We start from the raw sequence: 12,023 nt of genomic DNA, 5'->3' as shown, positions 1-12,023 counted from the left end.
AACCGTCGCCTTTCGGGTTCTGGTGAAAGCTACTTGCGAATGTTGGATTATGTAGAAATGTGTAAGTATTTTTTAAAACTGCTTTTAATGCTTTAATTATTAGATGGAAACACAAATGAATATACGTATAACGTTAAGGTTTGAGGAGTTTCCTCAATTCCTCATGAATCCGATTATATTATAAGAAATCGAAGCTTGACAAACTTTGACTTCAAAACATATGCTTAACAAACATAACTAAATAAATGTCACTGTTCTGAACTTAAATGCATGCTTTTCTTACAAAAATACCAAAGTCACTATGAGTGTGCCGTTCAGGTTTGAGGAGTTTGGTTCTGGCCATCATCAGCAGTTCCACTGCACCAAATGTCACTGTTCTGGACGAAAGTGCATGCTGTTCTTATAAAAATACCAAAGTCACTATAAGTATGCCGTTCAGATTTGAGGAGTTCGGTTCTGACCATCATCAGAAATTCCACTGCACCAAATGTCACTGTTCTGGATGAAAGTGCATGCTGTTCTTATAAAAATGGCAAAGTAACTATAAGCGTGCCGTTCAGATTTGAGGAGTTTGGTTCTGGCCATCATCAGCAGTTCCACTGCACCAAATGTCACTGTTCTGAACGAAAGTGCATGATGTTCTTATAAAAATACCAAAGTCACTATAAGCGTGCCGTTCAGATTTGAGGAGTTCGGTTCTGACCATCATCAGAAATTCCACTGCACCAAATGTCACTGTTCTGGACGAAAGTGCATGCTCTTCTTATAAAAATGGCAAAGTCACTATAAGCGTGCCGTTCAGATTTGAGGAGTTTGGTTCTGGCCATCATCAGCAGTTCCACTGCACCAAATGTCACTGTTCTGGACGAAAGTGCATGCTGTTCTTATAAAAATACCAAAGTCACTATAAGCGTGCCGTTCAGATTTGAGGAGTTCGATTCTGACCATCATCAGAAATTCCACTGCACCAAATGTCACTGTTCTGTATGAAAGTGCATGCTGTTCGTATAAAAATACCCAAGTCACTATAAGCGTGCCGTTCAGATTTGAAGAGTTCCGTTCTGGCCATCATCAGCAGTTCCACTGCACCAAATGTCACTGTTCCGTACCTAAATGCATGCTGTTCCTTTATTAACACAAAAATCACCATATGTATGCCTTTCAGATTTGAGGAGTTCCCTCGATTTCTCCAGGATCCCATCATCAGAACTGGGTTCTGAGAAAAATGGGACCAATCTGTATGTATATACATTCAATCAAAAAAAAAATTTTCAAAATCGGTCCAGGAACGACGGAGATATCGAGGAACAAACATAAAAAAAAAAAAAAAAAAACATACAGACGACTTGATAACCGTCCTTCTTGAGATATGAGGCGACGGTTAAAAATGGTAACGGAATGGGAAAAAAACCTTGGGACACTTTTTTTCTCCTATTAGGATTGAAAGAGCTCGCGATTCTCGGTGGAAACCACGTAAAATTTTCCAAATCTAAAAAAAAATTGGTGTGGACAACTTTAAAAAAAAATCCCATATTCTTCTCTATGTTAATTACATTGTGAAGCCTTGAGACCGTTAGTGCGCTTTCACATTATCCGATCCGATATCGGATGTCGGACCGATATCCATACATTACAGGCGCCATTTTGGATTTTTTCCATTGGAATCCTTCCGACATCCGACATCGGATAATGTGAAAACGGCCTTACGTCAGACCTACTGAACACTGGGATTGTTATTCCGCTGCATCGAGGAGCATCTACTACGTAAGACAGCAAGATACCCCATCGGTACATAGAGACTAAGGCTTAGCGGCCTTAGCGCAGACATTATAAACCTAACTTCATACCAAAGTAAGTAGATACAGTACCGGTCAAAAATTTAAGTTCACTCCTTGTTTTCAGTACAATTGACTGCTTTAGAGAGATAGTTTTTTGTAGTTCAGACGTCAAAATTTGTTTCGTAAACAATTTATATTTTTTTAACATCTGTTTCCCTCAAATCTTATAGGCTAAATAATTATTTGGCCTATATTATCTGGCTAAAACTGTGTTTCGTGTAAAGATGTGTCTCAATTAGTGGCAAAGGCAAGGCCATAAATATAACTAGCATTTTGCCGTCATGTTTATTAAATTTTAGTGAAAGAAAGGTACGTGAATTGTGTCTAACTAGTAAAACAAATCTCCACAAAACAATAAATATAAGTTGAAAACATATTTCGACTACCAAACCGAAGATAATTATCGTACAAAAGTACTCATTTGTACCGAAATCAAAGGGTGAACTCAAACTTTTGACCGGTACTGTACAATAATATGGAATTGAGGTCACTCTTGCTCGTAGGAGTCTTAGGTTATATACATATTAATTATCTGGGAACTCAACGAATGATCCTGCGCTCTCCGATCATTCGGCGGTCACATGTGCAAACTACTAGCATTGACGCATTTGAGTCACTGTTTCCTTATTAAATTTCTAAAAATATACTGGGACTGTTACTGAGTTTGATTGGGGAGGGCTGGATATTCGTCTCAAACCCTATTAGGCATATGAACGGCTCAATGGTAATGGATCGAGATCAACCTTCAAAACCAGGGGTTATCGGCTACGTCTACGTCTGATTCTACTTTCCTCGTGTGTTCATCGGGTCACGGAGACTGAGAGGAGTTCGATATTTTCGGCGAGATGTTGTATTTTATTGGAATTTAATTGATACAAATAAATCATAGAATGCGAATGTATGCAAATCATGAAGAATACAGGTCATCCGCTGTCCAGGATCGAACCTGATAACTGCAATCTGCATACGAAGCCAGCGCACTACCACGGGGCTACGTCCATACGAAATAAGCCTACAGTCTTAATAAAGTCTAATGTCATGTGAGACGTTCTTGAGGGACACCTGTTATGCGCTCCTAGCAGAAAAATTTGTAACTTCAAATTTAAGGCCTCAGCCGGTAATTTTTGCGACTGTTCTACTTCGACAGATTTTCCTCCTTACCTCTATTCTTCATGACATAAATGCTGAAACAAATACGTTTATAATTAAGGCAAATCTAGAAGTCATAGTAGCAGCCAGCAGTTATAAATGATTAAAGACTAGTAAATCTGTGAATATATTACATATTGTTCGCACATTAGTAGATTACGTTAATGTATATCTGAACAGCACCGCAACGTGAGAACTAAGCATCGCCGATTCGCCGTGGCCTTTTCATTTATCCACAATATCCACTGGTTGCCTTTTAGCCAAATCAACCCGAATCGCCTTACTGAAATGTAAAAGAGGATCTAACGATTTCGCCAGTTCAAATACCAGTGGCCTGTTTCTCGAAAGGTACAAGCCTTGTATCACAAGTGTGTTTCAATGACAACCCATACGATTTGACAGTTCGCGCACTTGTAATAAAAGGGATTTTACCTTTCGAGAAACGGGCCCCAGCTGGCTACATTGTTTTGCATGCGTGCTTATTTAACCCTTTTCCAGGCATAGTACGTTCCATCGACCACATACGTTTCAACGCTATTTAGTCACTGGTATAATCACTCCCGCGTAAATAAAAGAGACACGGCGATGTTTATAGTTACTCGCCCAGTAAACTATCAATATTGCCGTGTCTCTTTTATTTGCACGCGAGTGCTTATCTTTTGTTCGTTTTTATATTATGATAGCTCATAGCTTACTAGCACGCGGTGGGACCAGTGCCTTACACTCTAAGCACTACATTTCAGGGTAAAAATTAGATTGCACTTTTCCAAAAAGGGACTCGCCTTGAAAACTATCGCCAAAACATAATTATTTAGGATATACGTTGGATTTTGTATAAAACTTTCTAGGTTGACGGGCAGAGCCTGGATGAGGGTTAAAACGTATATATGTTTAAACCGCCTCTCCGGCCGCCGACGAGAAATATGGCAGCTGTCGTGTATTTTAAGCGCAATAGGCTACTTGACCCTTTTTTAAAGTTTGTCTTATATGATTAAGTACTGTCCAATTAACCGAAATAAAATATTACCATATTTTATTATGACTTAAAAACAGCAAAAATATTTTCCCCTCACTAGCTCGGAAACACGTGTTTTGTCCTTTAATACCAGCGGGTAAAACGAATTTTATCCACTATGTGGATATAAGGTAATTTGACCTTGAATAAAGTCAAATTAACTTTTTTAAAATTGATAAAAGTAGGTGAATCTAAAGTAATAAAGATGATTTACCACCTGTGGAACTACTTGAAGCAGTGATAAACGCATTATTTGCGTTGTAGTTTCCTCGCTATAGTGAGGGGGAAAGTTTTGTGTTACACTTGATAGGTGCAAATGTATTTTACTTTCGTGAAAAATAAAAAACTACGCAAGTTCAGGATTCTGTTCTCGAACCACTCGCTTCGCTCGTGGTTCAACTATAGAATTTTCACTTGCTCATTTTTCAATTCCACACTCGGAGTTAAAATACAACTTTGCCCCCTTGTATAACAAATAACAATTTTAAAGTATACTTTTACGTAATCAGGCGAAAACAAGACAGTCATGTTAATCTATAGTTTAACTGTGCATCAGGTCATTATATTCGAAAACAAAATTTTCTAACTTTTAAGTATGAGGCATAAAGTTCATTATGTCAGTGATTTTTTTTTTGACATGAAAGTAAGTTCGAATTCGATGACGTCACTACATCGTTGACAGCGTTTTCGGTGGCCAAAATAAAATAAAAATTACACACATTTTTAATCGAAAATACGTAGTCATCATACACTTTTAATACCCAAAATGTATTAATATTAGTTTTATATCAAATGCTACAGAAGACAATCATTTATTGTGCCAAATTCGATATGAGTCTAGCCTAGCCTATACTTGTCGATTATAGATATCGTCACTACTTTGAAAAAATCTCGTATCTCACGCTGCTCCTCAAAGTTAAAACGCAGTAAGTCTAAACTAAAATCCATAATCCTACGGACCAAATTGACAAGTAAGTGTGAACAAATGTTGCCACAGTTTGGCCAGTGTCGTTCTTATCGATATTAAAATTATTATTACACCGTAGATTTAAGGTGCACCCAGACGGTACAATCAAATTGGCAATTTGATATTTTAATCAATATACGTTTTTTGTGATTTCGACAGATCGAAAGGTCTGTAGATCCCTAATTAGATATAAAATGTTAATTTCAAACCAGCAATAATGTAAATGAAATTTATATTGTGTATTTATTATGATAGTTTATTGAATCTTTACAAATGAATTATTACAATAATTGTTGTGTTACAGCCGAAAGATGAAAAGATTGTGTAAATCACATAATAAAAACCGAGGACAAAATGTTACAACTCGACCATTTAGTGTAGGTACAATGTCTCGGATCGTTTTATTATAAATGTAACTGATGATGATGATGATGATGAAGATGACGAAATAACGGAGCTTGGAAATGAATAATATTTTATAATAAAGACTACTCATTGTCGGATAACATATTTTTTTTACTTACTGGTTCGGATACCTTTTTATGCTATAAAACTAGTGGGTAAAAACGCATTTTATCCATCCACTACCTCGAAAACCGAACAAACCAAAATGTTTACCTTGTATTTAAAAGTAACATTCGTATTTTTTTGATTTAAACTAGTCTGTTATTTGTACTTTACAACTTGTCGATATATTGTTATCGACATATTATACCCTTCACTATTTTTATTTCACTGTTCCTGGTAACATTTCATATGTCAGTCATTTGTCAATTTAGTCCGCAGAATTGTGAATTTTAGTTTATATGCATTCCATACATACTTACTACAATTTTCTTTTCATTGACAGACGAAGATACAAGTTTTTTTTAAAGTAGTGACGATATTCTGTCCATACTGCCGGTTACTACTTTGTACTTTTACACAATTTTCTACTCTGCGGTCGGTAGTGAGCCAACTTGCTCAATACCGACATTAATAAGTATTGATACAGAAATAACGCCAGGTAACAGTGAAAATTTAGTTTGTCATTTGTCTATTCCATATAAATGCTAAGGGGTTCTCTTCAGTAGGTTTAATGATAAGAATAAGATGGGATCCAGAACTCGTGCATTTCTCAGGAATTGGTAGATGACGAAGTGAATTGCTGAAAAGACCAAACAACGATGGCTTAATGTAAACCCTACGAAATCCTTACCTAATATTCGTCTTCAATTCCCCTTATAATTTTATGAAAAAGGACAACTAAGGGCCAGTTGCATCAACCACATTTGACAGACACATCATCGTCACGCAGCAGACGTCTATGGAACTTCCCATACAATAAAATTTAGCGAATGCTTTAACGGAGACAGACGGTTTGGTGCAACTGACCCTAAGTCAGACGTTGACAAATGTAAGGCATCTGTTTACCTTCGGTAACTGCACTTTTACGATAAAATAGACGGGCCTTCTAGTACCAACGTCTGTCTATCCTCACTAATGGGTTTGGCCGGTCGAAATACTATCTAGGTGACCCTATCATAGTTTGCCCTATTAATTCCTAAAATCGACTCAAATTTTTGTTAATTTTTTTCTTGAATTCTATTCCCTAAGCAGAAACTCGTAAAACAAAACTTGAGACACGGGCAAGCTACGGTGGCGCTATCTTTGTAAACTTTTGCCAAACCCATTCTATGGAGTCTACAAAAACCTGTGTTCCGTCTTCGTGGCAGCTTCCGACAAATCTACGGGTCTCATCATCTAACTGACCTCTATTGTACACTGGACAGGCGCCTCCTAAATTAAACAGTTCTCCACGTTTGTAGGGCCTCCGCTAGCTTGCGCGGACGTCCGCCGTGCGCTCGTGCGCACGCTCGCGGGTCCCGCCAATATGCAAAGTTTGTCGCCCGCGCCAGTTAGCGCTGTTCATACAATTTCAGACGGGCGTCCGTCCCGGGTAATCCGCGTCAGCTAGCGGAGGCCACCTTCGACGGGGCGGTGAGGTAAGTGCCGGGAGAAAGCGCTGTCTTCAGGAAAAATGTTATTCGGTCATTCTGTAGCTGGATAATGTAAGTGGATTCTAGCGCTGAATAAGCATTGATCGCTTAGATATTATTATTATTACTAAAACAGTTCAGATAGTTAAATGCGATTCCATTGAGCGGAGGGAGCTGTAGGACAAAATAGCGTCAATAACGACTACTTTCTGGCTATTGAAATGACTTCACGTTCGTGGCAAAACAGCACTGGATCGCGAGCAATGCGGTGGATGGTAAATTCGTTGTATTCAAATATGGTACGTATTTGACAAATCCCCTGGATCTAAGTATTTCGATGTTCATTCAACGCTTGAATCCAGTTATCTACTATGCGGCTGTAAATAAAGCTTTAGGTACTTATATGCCATGTAGTGCCCTGTCTTGTGTATAATAATAGTGGTCAGTAACTCTTCGGGCTCTGCGTCTACGGTAAACCATTGGACTTCGTCCTGCTTCGCAATTCTTCGGGAGTGGGAACCAACAGACAGATCTTCTGCAAGGCCAGTTCTATTCTCTGTGAGTGCAGATACTAAAAAAGTCATCGTAAATTATACGTGTATTTGACTTGGATTTGTCAACGTCGACTAAGAGCTCGTTTCCACTATGTCGGATGTAGGATCCTGATTTAAATAGGGTGTCGGGTCCGTATTAGGTACAAACGGTTCGGTCGGCGGTACGAGGGGTACGGGCGGCGCAATGTCGGATCCGACACCCGACTAGTGTGAAATTGTGAATAGCGTCAAACTTACTCATAGGCGACACGATTTTTATCCGGACATGTCTGCTGGGAAATCGATGTCGGGCATAGCTTCATATAAAATGTTCTGCCACCAGAACGTCCTATTAAAATCCGGATCCGACACCCGACAAGTGTGAACCGGCTCGTAGGAATCACTCTTGGAGGCCTACGTGTCTTCGGACACGTATTTCCGTGCCGCAGCCGATCTCTAATATGATGTATGACAGTCGAGCAGGTAGCGAAAATACTCTCCGCTGCGCGCCATCAGCGCGTCTCCGACCACTTTAGCAAGCAGCAACGCAGGAACATCGAGATGTGGCTCAAGATGACTGAGGTACGTATTGCTGGCTCAGCAGGTCGCGATGCGGTATGGCATGGTAAAGTAATCAGTGACGCGAAGTGAGGCAAACTGTCGAGTTCGGTTTCATAATGTTTAGATTTCGTAAATACGGTTCTTGCGTACCGTTTGAGAATTATCTCTAACTCAGTTATAGCGATTCGCAGTACGAAGTGCCATGTCTATGACCTTGGTGCGTTTGGTCTTATTTAACAGGTTAAATGTAATGAAAGTAACCCCAATCAAATATTTTTATCATGCCCTGCCGTATCGTGCTTCTGTTGAGCTACTGCCTATACTGACTCGCTGATTTAAACATCTTTAGAAATCAATTGACTATATTAGAATGTAGCTCTGCCTCTTGACGCTTATCGTTAGCGTAAAGGCGGTTCCTGAAGGCAGAGCGGTTCAATGGGGCCACCGAACGAGAGATCTTCGCGTCAAGAAGGCAGCTAGCGTCCACCCGCGTCGTGAGACTACATACCTAATCCACAGCAAGAAGACAACTACCGTAGCATCTAGAGACTGAGCTACATATTAAAGTGATGTTTAAATCGGTGATGTCGATCATCCAAGAACTAGTACTATTATTATATTGGCTTTGACTATGTGAACAGCTGTTGGGCGATTGGCTAAGGACTGGTTGCACCCACCTATATAATTCGGTGAATTATTAGTAGTAAATTTTTACAAATTTTATTACGGCTGGTGTAACCTGCCCTTACCTGTATTTTTCGCCAAGTCTTATAAACTAATTGCGTCACATTTTATGCCTGACCTGGCTAGGCTGTCCGCTTAGTCTAAACCAGAACATCGTGCCGACCAAATAATAGAGCTAGAAATTGAGCTAGGTAAATTTAAAATCATTCATGGATAATACCTTAAAATTTACTTATCAGTCACTATTCTTTTATTTGTCGGCCTGATTTTTAGTTTTCAAGCAGGTAAGCATGGTCGTGCGATAAATGATATAATATTAGGCCATCCCTGATGTTTTATCTTTATCGCGCGACCATGCTACCGGTGCAAAGTGCCGGATATTCAGAGATATTTGATTCAGAGAGTTATTCAGGAAATTATTTGATTTTAATGTCTAGTCCTATTGCAAACACATCGCTCAAGAAGTTGGCGGATACTCTCTGATTAACTTGCTCAAAATACCCTATTAATCTAGTTTAAAAAAAGTCTGTCTTGTCTATAAACTAATCCAAAATATCCAAATATGCAAGTTTCATCTTGAAGATTTAGATTGGACGTTATTTAGATCATGACAGCCAATGATAAAGTCATCACGTTCTTCAAGCATCTCGTAAACCTTCACTCGCGTTACTTCGGCGGACGTATCTGGCAAAGCCGACTTTGAAGGAACTGAAAAGTTCTGCGCTTCGTCGTGTCTCCAACGCTGCCAGCCGATACCAAATCCTACTGAAAAAACGCCTCCACCCCTCTTCAGCGAACCGACAAGATATGCAGTCAACACCGCAATTAACGACGATAGCATCGTGGTTGAAATACAGGCGTCAACGACACTGGTATAGTACTACACTTTTCAGCGAGACCCTCGTGCCAGCAGATTGGCGGAAACAAGTTGCCGCGGTCTGGGTACGAATAAGATGAACACTGACGCAGGTTGTCGCAGAAAAACACTTCTACACCTTTAGCAGCCAGTGTCCTTCAACAGTCTCCGTGTCTACAGATCAAGCCAAGAAAAAATTAAAGACGAACACAAAAATGAATATCTCTTATCCCAATGTCCCAATCATCTCAACATTTTTGATGAAGCAGCACACAGCAGTGTTTTGATTGACATTTGACTGCTACTTTGAAGCACCAGGAAATCATCACTTCATCAGTTTATTAAGAATCTCAAATCGTCTTCTGTTGCTTCATCAAAAAGGTCTTTATAGCGCGCGGCGGTGGATTTGCCTAGAAACCTTTACTCGGAAGTAAACCAATAATGGCTTACGCGTCTACGTGAAGATATCTGGAATTAATTTTATACTTTTTTTAAGGGATCACAGTTCTAACCTAACCTAACCTATTTTTTCAGTCGAGTTCTTTAAAAAGAATTTGTGTTATACAATTTATTTATTATCGGAAATAATCATTATACTGTTATAATAAATGTTTTTCGAAAAAATGATCACTATATTAAATAAGAATTATACAATTTGTTAGTATATTATTTGTTGTTATATGATTCAATAATTATATCTACGGCATCAGCACAGACGATCAACACTACACTAGGTAGCAACATGTATCATCACATCTCACCCAGCATTAGGTCAAGCTTCGAAGAACTCTCCACATTGACATAGCCCGGGACCTAAGGATCACACCACCTCTATTGTTTGATCTACGACCCATCGGTCCTAAACCTAAGGATCACACCCGTCTACGTTCCCTCTCTTGCTCGCTGGCGTTCCGCGCTCCGCGTTGCACGCTCGTCGCCTCGTCACACTACGAGTCTTCTTATCTCGTCACACTTCGAGTCTTCTCGCCTCATAGCTACCTCATACGCCGTGGTCCTGGTCCCTGCTAAGGCGCCGAACGCAAAACAAGAGAGAAGCGTAGAATGGACGGTATAGTATCTCCAGGTAAATAGGTACGTAAGTACCGAGAAACGAGACAGACTGCATGGGTGGAAAAATTTACTCGAAACATCAAGAATTTCCTCTGTATTGCTCTGTATACGTATACAATATGTCGAACATGAGACGTAAGGTATTTCAGGCTTAGCATCTTACCTTTCTCAAGACTGGTAGGAAAAGGGCAGATGTTACCTATTTCTGTAAAAACATTAAGTACGTTTAGGCTAACATTAAAAATACATTCTGGACAAATCGCTGATCGATGTTGTTTTTCAGGAGGTGGAAAACATAAAAGAAGAGTTTGAATCGAACTTCAATGAGGACGAAATTGAGAAGATCGGAAAGAACACCGTGCCTCAAGAGAAATACGATGAACTCAGGGTAAGTTTCTTATTCTTATAATTTTATCGTTAAAATTTAGGCATGATAATTAGTTTTTTTTTTCTATTTACTGCGAAGAGCGCAAATGTTTTCTAATAGGTCATTTCGGTCAAATTCTATTGGCATTACTCCACGACTTCCACGAGGCAGTCCACAAAAAATATACCAGTTAACTTTAAAACCGCGCTGTTTAGGGCCGCATAAGACGTACATATACCTACTACTTTGTTGGCGCGATGACCCAAAGTGAGGTTTGGCTTCCAATACAAGAGCACGCCACTTTACGCGGTCCAGAGCGATATCGCCAGCCCTCGCCGCCGCCGAGTTCACGGAGATCTGCCTCCACTTTATCCGCCCAACGATATTTAGGATTGTCAGCAGGACGGCGTGCAGTTGGACAACCCAGATAGGCACTCTTGACTACTCGATCTCACCCATCCTATATGAGACGGATTAAGACATGCATATGAAAGTATTTATTTATAAAGCAATTGCTAATTAGGAAAGATATAAAAAATATCCAGTTTTAAGACGATACAGGAGGGGTCAATTCTCCATACAGACACTCGATTATTTCCTCGCTGGTTTTTGAAGATAGAGCAATGATTTTTTTAACACAGATTATTATTATTTTTATCTGTGTCGGACCGTTTTGATTTTTTTGATATTCTTATTTTTAAAGACGCTAGAGCCCATCAAAAATTCCCAAAAACGGTCTTATTAATTATGGCGCAAAAAAGGTGTGGTATTAAAAATTGGTAACAATTAGCCAAAAAAACTAAACGGACACAGAATATTTCATTGTTATTCAGATTCTAGAATTTCGTTACGATTGATTAAGTTTTGAAGGAGGAAACAGTCGAGAGCGGAGCCTCGATTTTAAAGATCTTTTCGCAATATCTTTTAACTGAGTTGTTCTTATACAATTTTTTTTCGATAAATCTAGTTAATAACACTAGTATACAACTATAATTAATTCTCA

General features: G+C 39.2%; 1 protein-coding gene across 1 annotated transcript in view; it reads left to right on the top strand.

The window, feature by feature from the left end:
* LOC125235774 (ecto-NOX disulfide-thiol exchanger 1-like) overlaps window positions 1-12,023 on the top strand; it is a 28,059-nt gene that overhangs the window by 13,713 nt on the left and 2,323 nt on the right. Inside the window, exons 6-7 of the mRNA XM_048142360.1 lie at window positions 7,957-8,063; window positions 10,937-11,041. Coding sequence (XP_047998317.1) covers window positions 7,957-8,063; window positions 10,937-11,041 — 212 coding nt within the window. The remainder of the gene's footprint in view (window positions 1-7,956; window positions 8,064-10,936; window positions 11,042-12,023) is intronic.

This window comes from Leguminivora glycinivorella, chromosome 18, assembly GCF_023078275.1.
Source record: "Leguminivora glycinivorella isolate SPB_JAAS2020 chromosome 18, LegGlyc_1.1, whole genome shotgun sequence".
Lineage (NCBI taxonomy): Eukaryota > Metazoa > Arthropoda > Insecta > Lepidoptera > Tortricidae > Leguminivora > Leguminivora glycinivorella.
This window is presented reverse-complemented; position numbering and strand designations above follow the sequence as displayed.